This window comes from Ambystoma mexicanum, chromosome 4q (genome assembly GCF_040938575.1).
Source record: "Ambystoma mexicanum isolate Mex_15411 chromosome 4q, UKY_AmexF1_1, whole genome shotgun sequence".
NCBI classification, from domain to species: domain Eukaryota; kingdom Metazoa; phylum Chordata; class Amphibia; order Caudata; family Ambystomatidae; genus Ambystoma; species Ambystoma mexicanum.
In genome coordinates this window covers 1,114,721,832-1,114,745,328 of record NC_090928.1, presented here as the reverse complement: position 1 = coordinate 1,114,745,328, position 23,497 = coordinate 1,114,721,832, and the positions used below count along the sequence as shown (strand labels likewise).

The window sequence follows — 23,497 nt, the reverse complement described above, 5'->3', positions numbered from 1 at the left end:
ACATCTTAGGGCTGGACTTGGGAATTGTGCTTGTGTTTGGTTTTATTCGTTTTACTTGCATCTGAATACTTTCCTGGTTTAAATATTGACAGATGCATTGTAAACGAACCTACTGGTTATATGATTTTGTGTGATAATACTACTTGCTAGTTTCACTGCATAGTGTTCTAAAGGACTAAATAAGTAACATTTTATAACTGTCTAACTTTAATTATTGTGTATTATTCTGCGTGGACTCATTGAGAGCCCCAACCACGCTCGCTATATGATATGATACATTTTATTTGTATCGCGCTCATACACAAGTATTTCAGAGTGTGACTAGGCAAGGGAGGGGAACAGGGGAGAACACAACACAACAACGATCTTACTAGGCCCAGTGACCTTGAGAACGCGCAAGTGCATGGGAAAGGGAAAAAATGCATGGAAGGGCGAGAGTGGAAAGTGCAGAGGAGAGCAGATAAATAATAAATAAAAATAAATAGAAAATGGAGGCAATAAACAGTGCTAGTGCAGCCAGCAAGTGGCAATTGCTGCGTTTAAGGCAGCAGACTGGGTAAGTCTGATAAGTACAGAAAAAAGAAAAATGGGGGGGCTGAACGAGTACAGATACAGTCCCAAGTGCAAGGAGTGGCCAAGAGGCAGTGCAGGAGGGTGGCAGGGTGAGCAGGTACCTGGGCCCAGGGGACAGAGGGTGGCCAGGTGCACAGTGCCAAGAGAGCAGATCAGCAGGTGAGAGGGGGAGCGAAGGCAAAGCAAAGATGAAGGTCTTGAGGTTCTTCCGGAACAGGAGATGGTGCTCCTCAAGTTTTAGATTGGCAGGGAGGCTGTTCCAGAGGGAGGCCCCAGCCGAAGATAGAGATCTACCCCCAGCTTTACCCCCAGGTAAAGGAGCGAAGAGCTCGAGAGGGGAGGTATTTGCTGAGGGATAGCTGAAGATATTTTGGACCCAGGCCCCAGAAAGCCTTGTGGACAATGCAGAGGGTTTTGAATTTAATCCTTGCATCCACTGGGAGCCAATGGAGAGATTTCAGGGCTGAGAGATACGATCCCAGGGCTTGAGGCCATGGACAAGTCTTGCAGTCCTGTTCTGGATAAGTTGCAGAGGCAAGTAGATTTAGAAAGAGGCTGTTAAAATAGTCTAACCTAGAAAGAACCAGAGCTTGGGAAGACAGTGAGCTTTTGAGGGAAGGAGATGAAAGGCAGAGTACATCTGAGGAGGTGCAGTAGGAAGTTTGACTTTTTCAGAGACCTCAGAGATATGGGCGGAGAAGGAAAGTGTTGAGTCAAAGATGACCCTGAGGTTCTAAGCCTCGCAGGTAGGGGTAGGAGGAGGGCCAAAGGAGGCCGGCCAGAGGGCGAGGGAGAAGGATGGAGATTGTGTGCCGATGAGGAGGATCTCAGTCATGCTGGCATTCAGACAAAGATCATTGGCGGCACACTAATCTTTAATGGCAGTTAGGCAGTCAGAAATGAGAGAGGGAGTAGGTGGCGAGGGCAGCCGGAAAATGAGTTGAGTGTCATCAGCTTAGCACTGGAAATTTGAGCAAAAAATGGCAATGCAGTGGGCGAGAGTTGCCAGGTATTGGTTGAAATCCTGCGACTAAGCCTGGAGTGTTCTCCACACTACCTTGATTGAGTTTTGAATAAACTCAGTGTCCTGTTTCACCATAACTAGTGTGGTCTCCTACCAGGGTTGATTTTAGAAATCCATTTTACCATACATCGCCCACCCCTCAGTGTTATAATGTATGGGGTTTGCCAAGAGGTATAGGAATTAAATGTAACTTTAAAAGTGGGGAGGGTCTACACCAGTGGTCTGCAACCTTTGGCTCCCTATAGGTTTTGGACTACAACTACTCCGCAGACCTTTTTTGTCCACAAAAGAACAGCTTGTAGGTGGCCCGCACCCTCATCTGCTCAAAACTCTATTATTGCAACTCATTGCTCATTGTTGCCTCCACAAAAAACCTGAGCAAACTTCAAACACAGAATAATGCACTGCAAGCAGTTCCAGAGATTGGTAAAGTGTGACCACATCACAGAATCCAGAAAACCTGCCCATTGGCTCCCAGTAAAAGACCGAATAACTTTAGAAATTCTCACCATTGCACATCCCCGTCAGCCCGACACCACCCCCCCCCCCCCCCCAACACCTTGAAAAAATACTCAAAAGACTTGCCCAAGCAAGACCTTAAGAGCAGCCTACAAACACTGCCTCCCCACCTCCAGATTTCACCGCAAAAGAGCAGGGGGTGGGAGGGTCCAGCTTCCTGTGCCGGACCACCACTCTCTAGAATGAGTTCCCTGCACACCTGCGAGATGAACCATTATACAATACCTTCAGAAGAACGCTCAACACCCACCTTTTCAACTGAAACACTGCTCTCTACCTAGGGTTACTTGTTTTTCCTTTTTTTTTTGTTTCAGGATTGTCTTTTGCTTATTGTTACCAGCGCCCAGATGCCCACGGGCTCGGTGCGCTTTATAAATGCCAAAATAAAATTACTTCCATCAGCACTAACCAGCTTGCTCAATGATGGGTCATGGGACTTGTAGTACAAAGCTCTGTTAACATTTTTATATTTACATGGTTTACTGTGTTGTACTCCAAAGTACAAATTTCACCTCTGTTACTTTATATATAATTCTTTGGGGCCCCTCCTTTACCGGCACTGAAAAGGAGGGACCAGATGAGCGGAGCTCTGCCTCCGTAACCCCGGAGGGGAGGAAAGGGAGTTGCGCCCCAGCCGGCTGAGCAGTTATCCGGAAGAACGGTGCAGCAAAGGCGTTCAAAAAAGTGCCTGCCTGCGAGCGCGGGAACCCCTCCATATTGGACAACACGTCCCAGAGCAAGCATTGGGGGAAAAGGAGGCGCAAGCCATGCCAGAGGGAGCTCATCCCCCATACTCAACATCGCTGCACCCGAAGCCGCCCCGGCCGCAGGGGTATGAGGGGACCAGTCGCCTGACCAGCGCTCCAGATCCATCCGGCGCAAACGAGGCATGCAGCGCACCAAAGGGTAGGATCGCAGCAGCGGCTTCCTTATTGCCCACACCACGGGACATGCGATTCACCACCCAGAGCCCCTGGTGAGTCAAAGCAGACTTACCCGGGACACACAGATATCTCGGGCAGCCTGATACAGCGGCCCCGCCCCCCCCCATGACAAATTGAGGGCACACTCAACACCAGCAGCAACAAGGGGCCCCACGCTGAGGGAGGCCCCTTCTCCTCCAATCAGCATTTGCCAGCAATATTTCCAGGGAGCTTCCATTCACAAATTCTAGAACTGGGGACGAAGAAGTGAAGAGGGGAGAGAGCCTTTAACGTGGGTGCCAGTGCGGGGGACGAATGAGCAGCCGAGGCACTCCCAGACCCTCAGCACACCAAGACACCAAGACAGATCCAGTGGCCCTGGAGCATACACTGTTTTGCAGCAGCATAGGCCCCAACTACAGCAGGGTCCACCGGAACCTCTGCACGCAAGGCCACCCCGCAACCCAACATACACTGGAATCTGGCCCCTGAAGTCTCACTGTCTAAAAGCAAAATAGCACAGCCACAACGCGCAATTACTTTTAGATACCTCAGGCACTCAAATGCTTGAGAGGCGATACAGCTCTTAAAAGTCTGAGGATGGTAAAGGTGATCCAGTAAGACCGACAGCAGTGGCAAAGGTTGAACGAACAGCATTGGCTGGCTGAGCCGACCCGAACACCATAGCCGAGTCGAGGAGCTAGCACAGCATACTAAAGCACTCTGCTCCTCTTAGACGCCCCCCCTACTTGCCCTGAAACTGAGAATACAACACCTACCCCACCAGGGAGGCATTCATTTGAGCTGGGGGCAAAACGAAGCAAACATAATTCCAGCGGCCTTATCCACCTAACAGCAGAAAGGAGAAACCACCACCCCAGCCCCACAACACAATGGCCAAACAGAAATCCACGAAGACAGCAGATATTGCCAGCATGTTACATCTACATGCGAAAATGAGGAAAACGGATCCCGTTGGGACCCACACCAAGTCATCTGAGAGATCCCAAGGCCACTGGGCCACGAAGGACGACATTCAAGCACTCTTAGCGGATATTAAGACAGAATTCCGTAATTGCATGTCGGAGGTATCAACTAAAATAGAGGGTCTAGACAAAAAATGCATGGAGGAAGTGGAACATAGGGTCAGCGAAACATAGGAACAAGTCTTAAAGCACTCGATGCAAATTGCGGATCTGCAGCCGAAAATCCAGGCCCTGGAGGAGAATAGAGAGAACATGCAACGTAAGCAGGATGACCTGGAAAACAGAGCCCGCAGGAATAACGTTCGTATTAAAGGGGTCCCCGCTTCTGTTTCAGACTGAGCCCTACCGGCATACATTAGCGACCTCTTCCAAACACTTCTCCCTGACTGCGACAAATCAATACTCTGGATTGCGCCCACAGGCTTCAACGGTCGACCCTGAGGTCATTACTAGGGTCCATTTCTTTTCTACCAAACAAGAAATCATGTTGGCAAGTCTGACACAAGGGGACCTGACATTTCAAGGGGCCTCTATACAAATCTAAAAGGACCTGGCCCCCACCACCATTCAATGACGTAGAGCCCTCAAGCCACTAGCGACTTTCTCAAAGACAAAACATTTAATATGGAGGCTCTTCCCAGCAGCGATACAATTTTCATTTGAAGGCCAAACTTGCATAATCCACTCCCTTGAAGCAGGAGGAATTATGGGTGGAGAACCGGCAACCCCAGAAGACTTGACTCCATCCCCAGACAAAGGACAAGGCTAGATCCCGTAATCACAACGAAACCGATGGATGAAAGTCCCCAAAGGGGGAAGACCACCGGCCTCCTAAAGCAAACTTAACAAGAAGTAACCTGATCTCCGTGCCCGAGCATGCGCTCTGCGTTCAGGCATCCCACAATATGCCCCAGCCGAGTGAATCGACACACCTCGGCTCAAGGCCATTGGGCCTAGTTTGGTTTTTAGTTTGTTTGGACTGGGCTCTCGTTGCCCAGTCGGCCTCCTGGGCCACTTTCGGCCCACGTTTGAATATGAGGAAAACCCAGACGCAGATCAGTAACCAAAGCTTAACTCTAGAAGGCAACCGATGCAGATAGCTCCCACCCCTCCCTCCCCCCCCATTACCTGATCAATAAGAAGGAATGACAGGAAACCCCATCCACATTTCAAGTTGAGCTGTGTCTCCCTGAACATTAGGGGCCTGAACTCACCAGAGAAGCGTAAATCCACATTCCGGCGCCTAAGGGATCTTCATAGTTCGGTGGTGTTCCTTCAAGAAACACATCTGCTACCTGCAGATTTTCCACAACTGCATGATCAAGCATTCCCGAAGCAATTCCTGGCATCCGGGGACACAGCGATTCTTTTGGTGAAAGGGATACCATTCAGAGAACGGGAGGTCTTACAGAATCCGGAGAGCAGATATATAGCAATAAAAGGAGACCTGTTTGGCCAGCTGCACATACTAGTCGCAGTCTATGCCCCGAACGATGGACAGGAAGCCTTCTACGCAGAGTTGGAGGCATCACTTCTCCCTTTCCTCAAAGGCCAGGTGGTCAAAAGGGGCAATTTTAATGGGGTCCCGGACCCCATACCAGACAAATCCAGTCCCCCCCCCCTCGCCTAGAGACTTTAGAATCGCAGCGAGCCTTTGCCACCTATTCAAGACTTGTGGGGTTGTAGCCACTTGGAGGGTCCTCCACCTGGAAACCTCAGACTTCTCATTCTTTTCACATGTCCACTTCTCTTCCCAACGGATCGACACGATTCTGGCCAGCCCACAACTACTTTCCGTCATGGATGAGGTGGAAATAGGCACCAGGATCATCTCCGACCACGCTCCAATCCTTCTCACTGCCAGAGTGTTTGATCCAGACCCCCCCCCCCCCCCCGGCGAAACCCTGGTGGACTCTCTATGAACCAATGCTACATGACATGGCAGTCATAGACGTCATAACTAAAACAATTCACAACTATTTTTACAAGAATCCACTGGAGCTCACCTCTACGGCAACGAGATGGGAGGCCATGAAAGCAGTGATAAGGGGGGAAACTATCACCCAAGCAGCGGCATACAGGAAAAGGCAGGACGAGAGGAGAGAGCTACTAGAAAAAGGTGGCAGCAGCATAAACACTCCATAAGAAGAAATGGTCACCCAAGGCAGCTAAGCTCCTCAAACTGGCCCGCACTAAACTGAAGGCAATCTATGCCGAAGACATGGCCCAGACTCCGATCAGGACGAAACAAAGTTATTATGCCAACGGCTACAAAGCCAATAGGTACCTAGTCAGCAAATTAGCCAAAACCCGCCGATGAAACCTTATCACAGCCCTGAAAGATCAGGAAGGCACAACCCTATACGGGGAAGAGGCGAAGTTAAAAGCAACATCTCACTTAGCTGGCACAATGACAGCCTACCCCAGATCGCAATCTCGGCAGGAGAGGTTCATATCACATGCCAAACTCCTGCACATAGCAGCAGCAGACAGACACTCTCTGGAACAGCCAATCACAGACAAAGAGATTGAGGAAGTGATCAAAACCCTGAAACAGCGGGCCCCGGGCCCTGATGGCTATCCACCGAAATTCTTTAAACTATTCCACCCCCTCCTTCTGGGCTCGATTTCGGAACTCTTCAACTCCTTCCGCGATACTGGCACGATAACTCCCTCCATGCAAGAGTTCATCACGATCATGCTCCTGAAACCTGGGAAGGACCCGAGGGAATGTACGTTGTACAGGCCCATATCCATGCTTAACGTAGATGCTAACATCTACTCCAAGATACTGGCCAACAGGCGGGCACAGATCTTACCATCTATCATAGAGGGGCATCAAACAGGCTTTATCAGAGGGAGAAACACAGGAGACAACATCAGGCGAGCCCTCAATCTCATTGAAGTAGCCGCACAGGAGCAACAGGAACTGGCAGTTCTAACCTTGGATGCCAGAAAGGCATTTGATAAGGTGGATTGGACCTTCATGCGGCTCACCCTCAAGGCCTTCAAAACGGCCCTACATTTCGTAAAATGCTATTGGCCAATTATCAAGCGCCGAAGACCTCTTCAAGGATGAACCAAAAACTCTCGGCCCCAATCACTCTCGCGTGGGATGAGAAAAGGACGCCCACTCTCCCCTCTGATCTTCGCCCTCGTGATGGAGCCATTTGCAAAGAGAATCCACCAGGACGACGATATAGCAGGTTTGAAGATAAACTGATCAATTTAAGGTCTCACTATACGCAGATGATGTGTTGATTACCCTCACTAGCTGTCAAACCTCGCTCGCCACAACTTTAGCAGAACTTGAAGCCTTAGAGCAGGTGGCAGGGTTTGCAGTCAAGAAAACCAAGTCGGAGGCGCTGGGAGTGCACATGCGAGAAGACACCATGAGGAACCTTCAGAAGGTCTGCCCACTAAAATGGGGAACTACATCCTCGACCTATCTTGGTATACATCTGGTTGAGGACCCTAAACAACTATATGCTGAAAACTCCCCCCCCACCCCCATTGTTGAAGGAACTAGAAGCGGATCTAAAGAGATGGGGAGAACAAGAAATATCCCTGCTAGGCAGAATTACAGCACACAAGATGAATCTGTTGCCTAGATTCCTGTACTTATACTCGTCCCTACCGGTCCGCCTTCCAAAGCAACCCCTGACACAGCTGCAGAAACAGATATCGAAATTCGTTTGGAAAGGGAGCAAGGCGAGGATACCATTGAAAGTCATGACCAGAGCAGCCGAGTGGGAGGGCTTGGGGCAGCCTAATTTCCCAAACTACTATAAGCGACTCAGTTAGCACACGCTACGTCCTGGGCGCATCAGACGAACCCCCAAAATGGACCGGAATTGAACAGGTTAAATGCCCCCTCCAGCTAAGCGCCCTGCTACATGTACCCTGTCATACACCAGAACTACTGTGGACACGTGGGCCTGGACCCTAAGTAGGAAGAAACTCAAAGGGAACCAGGTCCTCTTTCCCCAATCCTCCGGAATGCGGATTTCTCCCCGGAATGGACATGACACGCTTCAGCAGATGGTCCCGAGGGAGTCTTCTGAACCTTTCACAACTATTCAAGGACGAGGCCCCGCTCTCCTTTGAAGAATGCAAAAGCTATTTTCACCTGACAGAATCAGAGGTTCACCTACGCCAAGATAAGGCACTGGGATCTCACAGCCAGTGGTGCGACGGCGGGCCACAAGGCACCTTCACCCCCTCGAACATGCAATGCAGGTAAGGCCCGCATCGAGGGCTTATCACAAAACTATACAAGCTGCTGCAAGTTGACATGTTGGCATCCAAACCAACGTACATGGCCAGATGGGAAGCAGACCTGAGGCACCCCAGAGGACCAAACATGGGTGGACATTTGGACTAGGATGAACTCCGCCTCTAGATGCACAACCAACAGGGAATGCGCTCTGAAACTTCTCCACCTCTGGTATTTCCCACGAGCGCCTTCACCACTGCCGGAAAGCCATACAGCGACACTGTTGGAGGCTAGGTGGCGGGAGTATCCAAAAGCGCTGACCTTCTGGGAGGAGGTCCTACAACTCATTGAAACCATAACCCAGCACAAACTGCCTATGGACCGGAAGGCGATCCTGCTGGGAGTGCCAATCCCGGAATTCTATCCAAAGGCAGGTCGCTCAGCCAAACTGCTCACTCAGCTGCTGCAGGCAGCCAAAATAACTCTGGACTGGAAATGGAAGAAACCGAAGGCCCTCTAATAGCACTACGGTGAATCAAAGTCTGGGAGACTGGTGGCCGAAAAAGTCACAGCAGCAAAGGAAGGAACATTACACCGCTTTTCAGACCGTTTCCAGAATGGACCTTCCAACCACAGTTGGCAAAAAGCTTTCTTAGACCATAGCGGACACTGGTGGGTCAGAGGATGGGAGGGGGGGGGGGCGACTGGGGGGGAGGGAGGGGATTGCCTTAAACTAATCACTATCGTATTTAACTGCCGTAAACTGATAATTGTCTCAACTCTGCTGTATCTGGAAATAAAATTGTTAAAAAAGTATTTTATTTTTTTTTAAAAAAAAGGAGTGTACATTTCCTGTATACATGTGTAATTACATGGATCATCAATTGGGGTGCATTGTACCCGTCCACCAGCCTTCTTCTCTCCCCCGGGAGAAGAAATTACTACACTGCCATTACTATTCCAAAAAGTTATTTTGATTTATCTTTTGGTGTGAACTTCGTAACGGAGGATGGCACAAAGACCCTAGATGATTTGTATTTGTATTTATTTATTTATTTATAATGCGCACCAAACCTAGGGGTAGCCAGGCGCAAAGGCAGCAAGAGGGTTGCAAAACTTAGTTACATACAGTAGGGTGAGTTCCGGCTGCGGTTACAGTGCCGGATGTATCACGCCAAATAGGAAGGGTAGAACATAAACACTATAGGCAGTACTATATACATATTTACATTCAATGAGGTAAGGAGCCACATGGTAGTGGCGCATCTGGGCATCGGAAGGTCATTATGAGTCGAGAGATTTGAGCCAGTGGATAGTCATGGCTCTGAACTGGTGGTAGGGTAGGTCCTGCCTGCAGGTAGGAGGAAGGGAGTTCCAGAATTGCGCTGCTTTTACTGGGAAGCTATTTCCTCCAGACATTGTACGTTTGAACCTGGGCACCAGAAGAAGGTTGGAATTGGCAGTTCGAGGGGCGAGAGAGGGTGGGTCTAGTAAATCTGGCGATAAGGTATTGAGGGGCCGCTTGGTGGAGGCATTTATGAATCAGAGATACCGATTTAAGGAATATCTTATCCTTGGTGGATAGCCAGTTGACAGATCTTCTGGAATCTGAGATATGGGCTTTCTTCGGGATACTGAAGGCCGCTCTAAGGGCGTTATTTTGGAGGATTTGGATTTTATTTGAGATATATTTGTTACAACCTACGTATAGAGCGTTGCAGTAGTCCAACTTGGACAGGATCAGCGCCCTGGCCAAGGTGGTACCGTTGGTGGGGGAGAGAAAGGGTTTGGCTGCCCTAATGAGTTTGCAAGTGTAGGAGGTGGCGGAGGCTATTGCATTCACTTGTTTGTTGAATGTAAGGGCGGAATCTAGATAGACGCCGAGGGTTTTAACCTCCTTAGCTACCTTGATCTTGTTATCATCAATTATGAACGATGAGTATTTGTGGCCCAGCTTGTTGAGGTAGTGTGTAGAGCCTAGAATAAGGAGTTCCGTCTTGTCATCATTCAGGCATAGACCGTGTGAGGCCATCCATGCCTGGTTGATGAGGTACACTTTATTAACGAAGGCCAAATCCTTGTCGTAATACCCCGACAACGGGATGAGGATCTGGGTATCATCGGCGTAATTAGTGTAGGTGATACCCAGATAGTCTAGATCGAAAAGGGGCTTCGTGAAAATGTTATAAAGTGTAGGGGAGACGCAAGATCCTTGAGGCACGCCGCAAGTGATAGGTGTAGGGTCGGCTGCTGCTGACAATGAGAAGACTCATCGTGCGGTTATTGAGGTAGGATTGGATCCAATTGGTTGCTTCTTGAGAGAAGTGGGCAGCTTTTTGTAGATGGTTGCACAAGATCTCATGGTCGACCAGATCGAAGGCCGCAGAGTGATCAAGGAGTAGCAATAGTGCTGTCTTACCCTGGTCTCTCAGCTTGTCAGATCTATAAGTGCAGTTTCGGTTCCATGCTGTGGCCTGAAGCCCGATTGTCGGACGCCTAGGAGATGGAAGTGCTCAAGGTAATGTTGGATCTGGTGGTATGCTATTTTGTCGATTTTGAGAAGGAACGGTACTGTGGTAATGGGGCGGTAGTTAGTTGGAGTGGATGGGTCTAAATTCGTTGTTTTAAGCACAGAGAGGACCCAAGACTGTTTTAAATTATTGGGTACGGTGCCTGATGTGAAAGACGCATTTATTAGTTTGGTAATAAAAGGTGCGAGATCACGGGCTGCATCCTTAATCAGTTGAGCGGGGCATAGGTCTCTGTGGCAATTTGAAGGTTTGAGGGTGAGAATAGTATTTTCTACCTCTTTGGTGGATGTCACTGGGACAGACTAAAAAAATAAAGACTGACACTTTGGATTGGTAAAGCTACCCCCATAGCAAACATGGCCTTCCTGAAGTAAGGCATGCGCTCAATAAATACCCTAATAATATAATACATTGCAGCTTTGGGAGGACAAATCAGTGCAGGCAGTAACCCAGTAGGTCGAAAGTCAGCATGCTGATCTTTGGGCAGTAACCTAATTCTTAAACTATCCCCTGAAGTGCCTTTGCAGGAGAGTAGAGGCCACAAACATAAGGTAAACTGCTTATGGGAGTATTCAGATGGATTTTAGAGACCTGGGAGTAGGAAACTAAATTGCGCCAGCGCAGTTGTTTATGGTAATGGAGTGAGGTATTTTTAACGCACAGGTCCCAGCAGTGCTTTGCCTTCAGATTATAAGAACAGAGTCTTTGCATGGTTAAGTTCCACTTTGCGATGAGTCCCAGAATTACATCAAGGTATGTTACTGATACCGGTTAGGACTGATTTTTCTATAGTGCAACCTGGTGGGCAGATGTATAGAAGGCCAACCTAGTTTAGTGACAGGGACAACTCTGGGAGCTGTAGTGAAACCAGTTTAAGGTAGGTGGACGAGTGGACTAGACCGTCTCAAGAGGTGGTGAACTTGTAAGGGGTCCTCAATGAGCACACAAACTGAAAAATCAGGGAACACACTTAGACATCACTTATAATAAAAAAAAGACATTGATTTATGGCCATATAACACTATGAAAAAGGGCTACTAGCATGCAATGTTATTACGCAACACTAAATAAAAGATACATATATACAATCACTGGAGTAGGGAAAAATACATATAAAACCCCTTGTAAAAGAAGGCAAGTATTAGTATGCAGAACTACATGTCGACAGAGGTACAACCCTAACTTTAGAAGTCCATACCCAAGATGTATGGGGCCTTGTGCCCAAAAGTTCACCAAAGTTCCAGTTGTGAGAGACAGGGAAAAAATTAATTTAGGGCTTCAATGAAGAGTTCCAAGTGGTAGAGGAAAAGTTATTTTAACCAACAAAAGTGTCCCAATATTGAAGTGCTTTTGCGAACCAGCAATGGTAAAGCCAAATTGTTGTAAGTTAGCAAACTTTGAAAAGTGAGATAGGTGTTCAGGTAAGTACTGTTACAACTCACCTGCCGTATTTCGATTCTTATGATTTGGTTGGTCTTCTGCTGAGGGTCCACGTTCGCTTTTCCCACCTTCAGCTCGGATCCCTGATGTCCAGGGGTTGCAAGTTCAAGCACTTCTCTGTTCGACGACAAATGCTGGTGAAGGTCTTCAGGTTGGACAATGGAGAAGAGCTCAATACAGGGCCCCTTCTCATCCCAGGATTGGATGCAGGAAAGCCGTTTCGGACAACGGCCACCGATGCGGGGGGAACACACTTGTCACAGTCAGACTTCTCCTATCTCATGTCCCCTTGATGCTGGAACCATGAAATACAGCAGACGCGAGTCTTGTAGCACAAGCTGGCGATGCCCCAAGTTCCAGGCCAGGTGGAACAGAAATGTAACCCAAACTCTGAGCTGGTCAGCCACTGTGGGGTCCAGGGACACTTCCAAAGGTTCTTCTTCGCAGGACTCCGAGCTGACGCCGAGAATGTATTCCCTCCACTCAAAGGGTTGCATCTCCTTCACAGAACTGCTGGAGCTGTTCAAGACAGGGGTCTTCCAGGACAGCAGCAGAAGTTGTCGCCAGGTCTTCTACCAACAGGTCCATGGTCTCCTTGCAAGTCTTGCAGCTTGACAGGATACCTTGCTCCTTCTGTTTCTTCCAGGATCTCTGAAGAATGGATGCAGGGGTTCCCTTATCCAAAAAGCCAGGTAAGAGCCGGAACTCCCACTAGCCAATCAAAGATCTGGCCCACACACACCAGCAGTGGTGGTGGTGGTCCAATCAGGACCACTGGTGGCACAACTCATGAATACCATTCAGACACACTAAAACCAGTTTCTGGATGGGACCAGACACTCCCAACCCGCTTCCTGGCAGCAAACACAAATGACCCTGCAGTAGCCCACAAAAAGACTCTGCAAGTCCATATAAGCATTTCCCTGGCCTCACAGGCCAGGAAGAAGGGTTAGTGACAAGATGGCCAAGGGACAGAAGAAAAACCTTGTTGCAAGGCCATATTTGAACACTAACCACAGTAGATCGCCAAATGCGGTATACGCAGTAAGGAGACAGTAAAATACACTAAAAGCAAAAAGTAAATGCTGTCACCAGCTTGTCCCTTAAGCACACCAAAACATCCTCTGAGTGTTAGTCTAGGGTAAAACAAAAAGTGCACCACATTGCACTGCATTGTACAATGATATAAAGTTACCAAAAGGAATAACAATGTAACAAAACTTAGGGAAACCATGTTTCCTATTACTGACAGCATGAAGGACATGCCAGTTTCCCCATGACAATTTTGCAAAAGCCAGTGTAGTGAAGCTGAAGGCTTCACTGCACTGCAAAAGTAGCATGTCTGATTAAAAAATAAAAGCAAAAAGCTTGGGGGTCCATGAAAATGGAGGGAAAGTTGCTGTAAAGATAAATCTTTCCTAACAATTCTACTACTGTTCTATAGATCCTGACAGCTGGATGCACATCCAGCTTATACGCTTGTAATCAGACACGCCAACATTAAAATATTTGGCAGCCAGCCAATTTGGAGTGGCCCCCTGTTAGATGTATCATTAGTGTGTTTCAACCCCTCCTGCACTAGTGAGACCCCCAGCACGTTTTGCTGGACTTCTGGGCCTTTTTCTTTTAATCCTGAATGAGTGGAGCCTTTTTCCACTCATTCATTCTTATGGGCTGTGTCTTTTGGAACACTATTCTTTGTATTCTACCTGAACTATGGAGTCTGTCTGTCGATAGCGCTTCAAGGCATCTGTGTTTTACTACTGGAGAACACCGCTCCTTATGGGCAGTGTTGCTGGGGACCCGTATAGGTCCTTTTCCCTATATCCTTAAGTTAAGGATATACTGAATATCTCTCCCAAAACTCTACAGTCTGAGAGATTGGCACACACCACCTTCAGTGGAGTGCCAAAAGGGATACTTAGTATCCCCCTTCTCTCTGCTCCTGTGACTTTTCAGTCACATAGACAATCACATAGTTATGGCTGGTGGCAGTGGATGTGTTGTATCAACTATTGTGTATTTTTATAACCGCAGGCAATGTCCATAGCCCCAGTAATGCACATTAGGGGCACTACAGTACAAACTTGGTGCCTCCCTTCTTTTTTCGCCATTATTAGCATAGTTGTTAAATGTTAGCCCTTCCACCATTCTGGGAGGGGGAGGTCTATGTGTGTGTTTTGACTCTGGCGGGACCCAAGAAGGTATCCCCCGCCTAGGCTGCAGTGTGTCTAGGCAGGCAGGATGTGGGGGAGGAGTCATCCACCACCCCCCTGTCCTTTTGTCTTCCAGAGTGCCTGAATAAGACCAGCTCCGACAGGGGGGTCTGGCTGTCCTGATTGAACAGCCAAACGCCCCTTCCTGTAAAATGCTGGGAGAGATGGCAGAGGAATGTGTGCTGGACCTGTATAAAAGGTGAGGATTCTGGTGACCTCCCCGCACCCCAAAAAACAGTTGGAATGTATATAATCTTTGAGCGTTTGTTTTCAATAAAGTATCAGCTCTGTAATTTTGCAAAAGATTCTTAAGTTATGTATGGTCTTTACATGTTAGGATCTATACATTTAATTTTGGACATTTTGTTGCGATATATGTCTGACTTCACAAAAAAAAAAAAATTATTTAACACATGCCTAGCCACATTCTATCAGATTGAAACTCGCAAAACTTTGTACTAACAAAAATGTCACCCAAACAGGGTAACTGATGCCACTAGGTCATCATTGGCACCACAGTCAGGAACACTAGCCACAGAATTCCTCTTTAGGGACATACAGTGGTGCACCTTCAAAACCAAACTTAATTAGGAATAATGAAACACCTCCACGATATAATCAGGAAAGGTACAGGAAAACTAGTTTTTACCTTTTCTATTTTTTGATCACATCCTTTGCAAGTGCTCCGATTTGATTTGGCGTATTCTGCCAAAAAATCATGAAGGGATTTTGCTCCCTTCCCACCGCCTTTACCGTCTGCATCACCCCCTGGAGAATGAAAAAGAAAGGAAGCATTAGAAAAATGTACTTTCTCGGGCGGACATACCTTATAAAGCACATAGTTGTTAAAGTAGATAACCTGGCCATTATGTGATGCGGCCAGGAGACTATACATTTCCAGTTGTGGCCTTTTCTTTTACAGATTGTCATGATTAGGAATCCAACTGGAGCAATTTCATAGCTATTGCTAGAGAGTTTTTTGTTACAATATCACTCACATTGGGGGCGCCGTTACAGGAATTGTTTGTTTTTTAGTTGCATAATTGTTTTTTCTGTCTTAGTTGCGTATTTATAACACGCTTAAGCACCCAAAGGTCTCTAAGCACGGACACAGGGATCAAACCTGTGTTGCTTCGTGTTGTCTTGCTTCCAAGGCACGCACGTTGCCGCTGAGCTAACCTCCCAGGACAGGTGATGGACAAAGGTGGCTTTGTCCTCTTGATGTTGCTGGATTGAGTCGATCATACAATCTTGGATGACAGACTGTCTCATTAGGCCAATTTTTTACCCTCCTAGGCTGAGTGGCCAGAGTGTTTAGTGCGGCCAAAGCCACTGGTGCTGTCAACGTGCCTTGCGGGGTGCCACAGACCTCCCGTTTATTACTGACCCTATAACATTCTTAAGGCAGAATTCCATTCTGGGGGTTCTGCAGTCTCATTTTATGAGACCCTTACTCTCTGATTTTTTCCCCCGCTTTATTTTTGGGGGTTTTACTTTAATTTGTTGGTCAGAGGGACTTTTGGTAAAGTCCCGCTACCACTACATTCCTCTTTTCTATACTTATGGTGTATATGGTATTGGGTCACTGTTGGATAAGAATTTGTAGAACCCAACTGGTGTGGGACTATACAAGACGTATCTCTTGGTATTAGGTAACCCACCTTATAATATAGGCCAGTATTACGCAAGTTGGTAGTGTGACTGAGCAGCCAGGCTTATCTTAAGAGGGGCAATGTGAGCTGTACAATAAAATCAGTAAATAAACACTTAAAATTATACTAGAAATAATATATATATATATATATATATATATGTATGGGATACATTACTCACCGTAATCGTATTTCTGATGCTTGTATCTGCTTAGATTCACATGCTGTGCATAGGCCGACATCTAGTGGAAGCTGCGGAGTATTACAGTTTGTTTTTCGAAAATCGAAAAAGGGCGTCGACACAGGGCGTGCCAGTAATACTATCCCTAGTGTGACGTCCACTGTACCCATGATCCCTCACGCGTCTAGGATCCCCAGATTGTGTTTTTCCTGACATGAGGTAGCATGAGGAGTAGCGTGAGTACAGAAGTCCAAGCAGATAGACAGAAAGGTAAGACTACAAGCAACCATGCGCCTTCTCTCGGAGGGGAGGAAGGGTGGGTCGCATGTGAATCTAAGCAGATACAAGCATCAGAAATACGATTACGGTGAGTAATGTATCCCTTCTGAGGCTTGTGGAATCTGCTTAGATCACATGCTGTGCATAGATTAGCGAGCAGTACCAGAAGAAGGAGGTGGGATGTGAGAAGGGTCATGAGCAAACAGGTGTCTTAGAACCGCTTGTCCCACTTGTGTATCTGTCTTGGAATGAGTGTCAATGCAGTAATGCTGAGTAAAAGTGTGAATAGAGCTCCAAGTAGCTGCTTTGCAAATGGTGTCGAGGGGAACATTTGCAATGAAAGCCAGAGTGGCCCCAATGCCTCTAGTAGAGTGGGCCCTTGGCGTAAAAGGCAGAGTCTTTTCAGAAAGAGAGTAACACAGCTGTATACAGTTGATAATCCACTTAGAGATAGCGCCCTTAGAGGCGCGATCCCCCTCTCTGCCTGTAGCTACGGAGACAAACAGTTGATCTGTTTTCCTTAGCGGTCTGGTTTTATTTACATAGTATAAGACCGCCCTACGCACATCTAGGGTGTGTAGTTTCACCTCAGCCGAGCTTTGTGGGTTTTGGAAGAAAGCCGGAAGCTCGATGGACTGGTTTACATGGAACTTGGATATGAATTTTGGTGAGAACCTAGGGTGTGTGCGTAAAACCAGTTTGTCCTTGTGGATAGTAAAGAAAGGATCTTGCACTGACAGAGCCTGAATTTCACTGACCCTTCTTATGGAGGTAATGGCTACTAAGAAGGCCGTTTTCTAAGTCAGGTGTTTGAGACTACTCTTATGCATGGGTTCGAAGGGGGGGCCCATGAGCTTAGCTAGCACCACGTTGAGGTCCCATCCTGGCGGTGGGTTCGAAATAGGAGGGTGAAGTCTCTTTACTCCTTCCATGAAGGCTTTAACCACTGGTACTTTCCACCACGAGACCCTGTTATGGGATGTGGTGTAAGCCGAGAGGGCTGCCAGGTGTACTTTCAGAGAGTTAAAAACCAACCCTGCATCCAGCAGGTGGAGCATGTATGTTACAACGTTGGAAGGAGTGCAATCAACCGGGTTGATTTGTTTATTCTGGCACCAGATAACTAATCTTTTCCACTTGTCAAAGTAACAGTGTCTTGTATTTGGTTTCCTGGACTCTTTTAGAATGTCCATACACCTCTGTGGTAATTTGAGATGTCCAAACTCTATGACTTCAGGAGCCATGCTGCTAGGTTCATAGAGTTGGGTTCCTGATGCACTGTTTGACCTTGTTGCTGGGACAGAAGGTTGTACCAGGCTGGGAGTCTGATGGGCTCGCACACCGCCATCCTGCGTAGGTGTGGAAACCATGGTTGTCTCGCCCACATGGGAGCAACTAGGATGAGCGTCATTGATTCCTTGTTCATCTTGTACACCACCTTCCTGATGAGGAGTTGGTGGAAAAGCGTACGCAAACATCCCTGACCAGTTCATCCACAGGGCATTCCCCTGGGAGTCCGTTTGGGGGAACCTGGATGCAAATACTGGGCATGGTTTGTTTTCGCTTGTGGCGAATAGGTCTATAGTGGGGAAACCCCACTGAGAGAAGAGATCTTCTACTACGTCTCTGTGAAGGACCCATTCGTGTTCTTTTGGGAGGGAGTCTCTGCTTAAAGCATCCGCTAGGGAATTGAGCTCCCCTGGAACATGTTGCGATGACAGGAAGATGTTCCGTCTGAGTGCCCATATCCATATTTTCTGGGCAAGCTTGGACAGATTTGGCGAACGAGTCCCTCCTTGCTTGTTCAGATAGAACATGGCTGTCGTGCTGTCCGTCCTGATCTGCACCGACAAGTTCAGTAGATGGGGCTCGAACGCCTGCAGCGCTCGGAATACTGCCAGAAGCTCTAGCAGATTTATGTGGTTCTTGGCTACTGAGTGAGACCAGAGACCCTGAGCTGTGTGGTGGAGAAGGTGAGCTCCCCACCCAGTCAGGCATGCATCTGTAGTCACCACTGCCTGTACTTCGGGTTCGTAAAAGGGTTTCCCCTTTGCGAGATTCTCTCTTGTCCACCAGTGTAGGCTCTGTACGAGTGTTGGCGAAACGACCACTAGATCGTCCCACTGACCACTTGCCGGAGACCACTGTTTCGCCAACCATTCCTGCATGGGACGCATGCGCAGACGCGCGTGGGGGACCAGGTAAATGCATGACGCCATCATGCCCAGTAACCGCATAGCTTTGCGTACTGTTATCTGTTGACCTGACTGATAATGCGGAATTTGCAGAAGTATATTCCGAATTCTTTCTTCCGAAGGGAAGGTCAATTCTTTCTGAGTATCTAGGATAGCTCCTAGAAACTGGTTTGAGGTGCTTGGCACCAGACTTGACTTTCTCGTTGATAGAGAAGCCTAATTCGTGGAGGAGGTCGATAGTCCTCTGAATGTTTGATCTGCAGATTCCTGGGGTTTCCCCCGTTATGAGCCAGTCGTCCAGATAAGGGTACACTGGGATTGCCTCCCTGCGTAGGTGTGCAGCTGCCACCGCCAGTACCTTGGTGAATACCCTTGGTGCTGAAGCTATCCCGAAGGGCAGTACCTTGAATTGGTAGTGGCGACTGTCCACCTTGAAGCGCAAGTATTTTCTGTGCGCCGGGAGCATGGAAATATGAAAATAGGCATCTTTCATATCCAAGGTTGCCATGTAATCCCCCTTTTTTAGGAGTGGGATTACCTCTTGTAGCGTGGTCATACGGAATTTTTGGGGCTTGACATACTTGTTGGCAGGCCGTAAGTCCAATACTGGGCGCATTGTTAAATCTTTCTTTGGCACAAGGAAGTAAGTTGAATAGATACCCTTGTTTACCTGGTGTCCTGGGACGCCTCCTTTACTGGGGCTGCCTCTGCCTCTACCACGTCCTCTTCTACTAGCCCTACCATACCCTTGGGTAGACTGTTGTGAGTTGGTGTTCCACTGTGTACCCTGGGTGTGGGAATAGTTATTTCCTCTATTGGAATTTTGGCCGCGGGGGCGACGAAAATTGCCGTTCCCTCTTTGGTTAGGTGGTTTTGTAGTTAACTGGCCAAGGGATTTGAGGGTGTCGAATTCCTCCTTAGCGTTTTTTAGTGCGTCCTCGACTGCCTTTCCAAACAGGAGATCACTTTCCACTGGTTTGTCTAAGAGTGCAGCTTGTGTTTCTGCTCTGAATCCCGACTGCCTCAACCAAGCATGTCTTTTGATGACAGTCCCCTCTGCAATAATTCTCCCCGCATTGTCTGCGGCGTCTAAAGTTGCTTTTAAAATGCAGCCTGAGACGTTTCTTCCCTCTGCACAAATGCGAGATAGCTGGCTCTTAAGGGGTTCGGGAGCGGAATCTATTAGTGCTGCCACTTCTTCCCACTGATGGCAGTTGTAGCTGGCCAACAGTGTGGTGGAATTCGCGATTCTGGTTTGGTAGGCTGCCGTGGAAGCTACTTTTCTACCAAAACCATAGAGTTTCTTACTTTCCTTGTCGGGGGGAGCCTCCGAGGAAGATAATGGGGTTCCAGCTCTCTTGCGGGTGTTAGTTACGACTAGAGAGTCTGGCTTAAATTGGCCTCTAATATATAGAGGGTCCGACTGGGCTGCTTTAAACAGCTTCTCTACTCTAGGGTTTACAGGTCTTGTCAGGTTTGGGTTGACAAGGGATGGTGCTATTCTGCGTTGAATAGATTTCAGGATGGGAATGGTCTGGGCTACTGTCTTCCTTTCCCCTATTAGTTCTTCCGCGAAGTCCCTCTCTTCTTGGACACCTTGTGTGTCTATGTGGAAGTGGTTAGCTGCCCGAGAGAGCAGTTCATTCAGTAGGGGCTGATTATCTATTGGGGAATCAGACACTGGGGCTTCCCTTTCGACTGGTGAGTCCATTCTGAAAATATCTGGGCTATTTTCTGGCTCATCCTCGTCTTCGTCCTCCCCGTAATAATCTGACACTGCGAGATCTTCTGGTGTCTCAAAATCCTGGCCCTCTATAAGGGAAGAGTCTCCTTGGCCTGTAGGGAAAAGGCAAGAATAGGGTTGGACCTCGAAGGGGTCTGAAGCCTCTAAAGGTGTCTCGACCCGGGGCCTTTTATTTGAAGGGATAGGGTCCCTTGAACCTGAGGGAGAAGATTCCTGAGGGTTTAAAGCTAGTAGTTGGTCAGGGTGTCTTTCGAAGAAATTTGCTAAGGAGGACATCCTTGACATTACTCTGTCAATGTCCTCGCATGACCAGAGTTTTGAGCTTGGGGTGACCTTGCTGGAACTCTCTATGGACTGTCCCTGAGAAGACTTGGACGGGGAAGTCAGTTCTATTGTTGTGGAGGATTGTAAGGTTTGTTTCCTTTGTTGCTTACCCCCTTCCCCGTGGGTGGAAGTGTATTTACCATTTCCCTTATTTTTCGACGCCTGGCGTCGAGGATCGGAGGTGGAATCCCTGTGTTTCGAACTAGGCTTCGAAACTGGGCCCTCCTTACTCCCAAGTGATGTGCCCTTTCCCTGGGGTGCAGGCTGGGGATGGAAGTCGTGTTCGTCTCCGGACGAGTGATCTTCCGTGATGTTAATGGGCGAGGCACTATGTGCAAGTGTGGAGGCTTGCCTGACGTCGTGCGGCGACCTCGACCGGGACCGCCCAGAGGACGTCCTTTCGGACCGCTCCTTCTGTGCCTCTTTCCGAGGTTTCGACGACGTCGAATCTCGGGTGGCTTTTTTGTGTTTAGCGTGTGTATGTGTAACGCTCTTGTCGCCGGGGGACTTCCCCATAGTCGCCGGGACGGACGACCTTCCGAGGCCGGGGACGTGCGTTAGGCTGTCTTTCGACGCCTTGTTGCCCTCGCCGTCCGAAAGTCCGGCGTCGCTGCCGTGGAGTCCAACGCTTGGTGGAGCGGTCCTTAAGAGTTTTGGTCTTAAACCTGCTACAGGCCCTGCAACCCGCCTCGGGGTGGTCTCTGAGCAGGCAAAGGTTGCACGTAGCGTGCTTATCTACCCAAGGGTATTTCTTATTACACTTGGGGCAAAACTGAAAGGGCGTACCCTCCATACGCGCCTGTGGGCAGCGGGCAAGTGTGTGTAGGTAAGAAGGTGTCTATAACCGAGTGTGGAAGTGTACCACCCCCCACTCTCCCTACTTGTAGGGCCGAGGCCAGCGGCCCAGGCCCGAGCCGAGGCGGAAGCCTCAAGGCCCAATCCGTCGGGTTTCGACGTTGATCTCCTCCCCGGTTCGGCGTCGAGATGCTGATCGACGTAAGGGTGACAAAACGGGGCAAATTAGATTTAGTTTTAAGTGCAAATATGGCAAAGCCAGGGAACTCCGATGAAGTGCTTCCGACCAGAATGGCGGAAAAAAACAATCTGGGGATCCTAGACGCGTGAGGGATCATGGGTACAGTGGACGTCACACTAGGGATAGTATTACTGGCACGCCCTGTGTCGACGCCCTTTTTCGATTTTCGAAAAACAAACTGTAATACTCCGCAGCTTCCACTAGATGTCGGCCTATGCACAGCATGTGATCTAAGCAGATTCCACAAGCCTCAGAAATATATATATATATATATATACACACACACACACACACATATAATTAGACAATCTTTAAAAAGCAGCAACTAATAGCAACATTAATCCCGAAGCTAGGATTCAATTCAACAAGAGCAATAAAGCAGGTGAGTAACTTTTCATAGGTTATACATATTCCAGCACATTGAGTGATATAATTTGCGGTCAGTAATACACTTATTTATGATCACCATTGCAATATTGAGTCATAAGGAGGGAAAGATAGTACGATCAGAATATACTTTGTACTTTGAAAAACAGTTCAATTCCCCCAGAGGGATGTAGGCAGTCTTTTATCCCAGTAATAATAGTGTTCAACAATTAAAACCTGTAAGGGAACAAGCACTGCTAAAGCCAATGGGTTCAGGAGGCCTCTAGACAGACAGGACAGCGAAAGGCAATGGGCTAGTTCAAAGTTCTGATGCTCTCAAAAATATTTTAAATAGTCAGTAGTTCAATAGAAAATCAGAAGCTCAAGAGGCACCACCTTCAAGAATCACAAGCTGGAAGGCCAACTCAAAAGAGGGTAAAATAGTACTCCAAGTTAGGAAGCACCACAATTGGCAAAAGGTAGATGCACCCTAACTAGCACCACACTACCTGTGAACTGAAAATGTGTTCCTGTTGCAATGTAGCAAACCATTGTTCCTGGTCCTTGGTCGTGGTGACGAAAGGGAGTATGTCTGGTGGCCTGTGGCAGCACTCGAGAGAGAGAGGTGCTCTGCAGCAATGGATTCTCCTCGATTCAGCTGCCTTTGGTAGTTTTGGCAGCTTTTTCTCAGTGCCAAAGATGAACGAACAGCTCCGGTAAGAAGATACTTTATCCTTCGGTTCTGGACTCTGGTGAGGGGACTCTGAATGAAGATTTCTGTAGGGTCCTCTGGATGCCCAAAGGTTTTGGCCGGATACACACTTCCGAAGGCAATGCACTTGATGGTCATGGGTCCCCGGGCAGTAGAATTCTGCAGCCTTGGAAAGTCGCAGCAAAATCGGGGGGGTTGCTCCATAATGAAGCTCGTCTCAAGGCTAGTTGGTCCACCAGGCCAAGGGAGGAAGTCATCTGTAGGAGTCTTCCAAGTCGAAGCAAAAACGGGGTCAGTACAGCTGCAGGGCTTTACTGGGCACTTCAAGGTTCAGGAGGGTGCTGCTGGCGTCTCTTCACATCGGATGTGGTCCTCCAGTGGTTGACTACCTCTAGTCCCAAAAACCTTGGCTTTCAAGAAAGTTCACTTTCATTCACACACCTAGACTATCAATCACCCAGCAGGGTGGCTGTCCTTCTGGACATCCAGCCAGCCAATCAGAACTGCTTTCACTCGGGCACACCTAGAGAACAAGAAGGAAGTTTCAGGACCCTCTCATTTCATACGTTTCCAGACATGC

The 23,497-nt window shown here is 48.1% G+C and overlaps 1 protein-coding gene across 1 annotated transcript in view; it reads right to left on the bottom strand.

Moving 5' to 3' along the window:
- The window catches only part of PARP1 (poly(ADP-ribose) polymerase 1), a 921,075-nt gene that overhangs the window by 753,991 nt on the left and 143,587 nt on the right, over positions 1-23,497 (bottom strand). Inside the window, exon 3 of the mRNA XM_069608683.1 lies at positions 15,078-15,196. Coding sequence (XP_069464784.1) covers positions 15,078-15,196 — 119 coding nt within the window. The remainder of the gene's footprint in view (positions 1-15,077; positions 15,197-23,497) is intronic.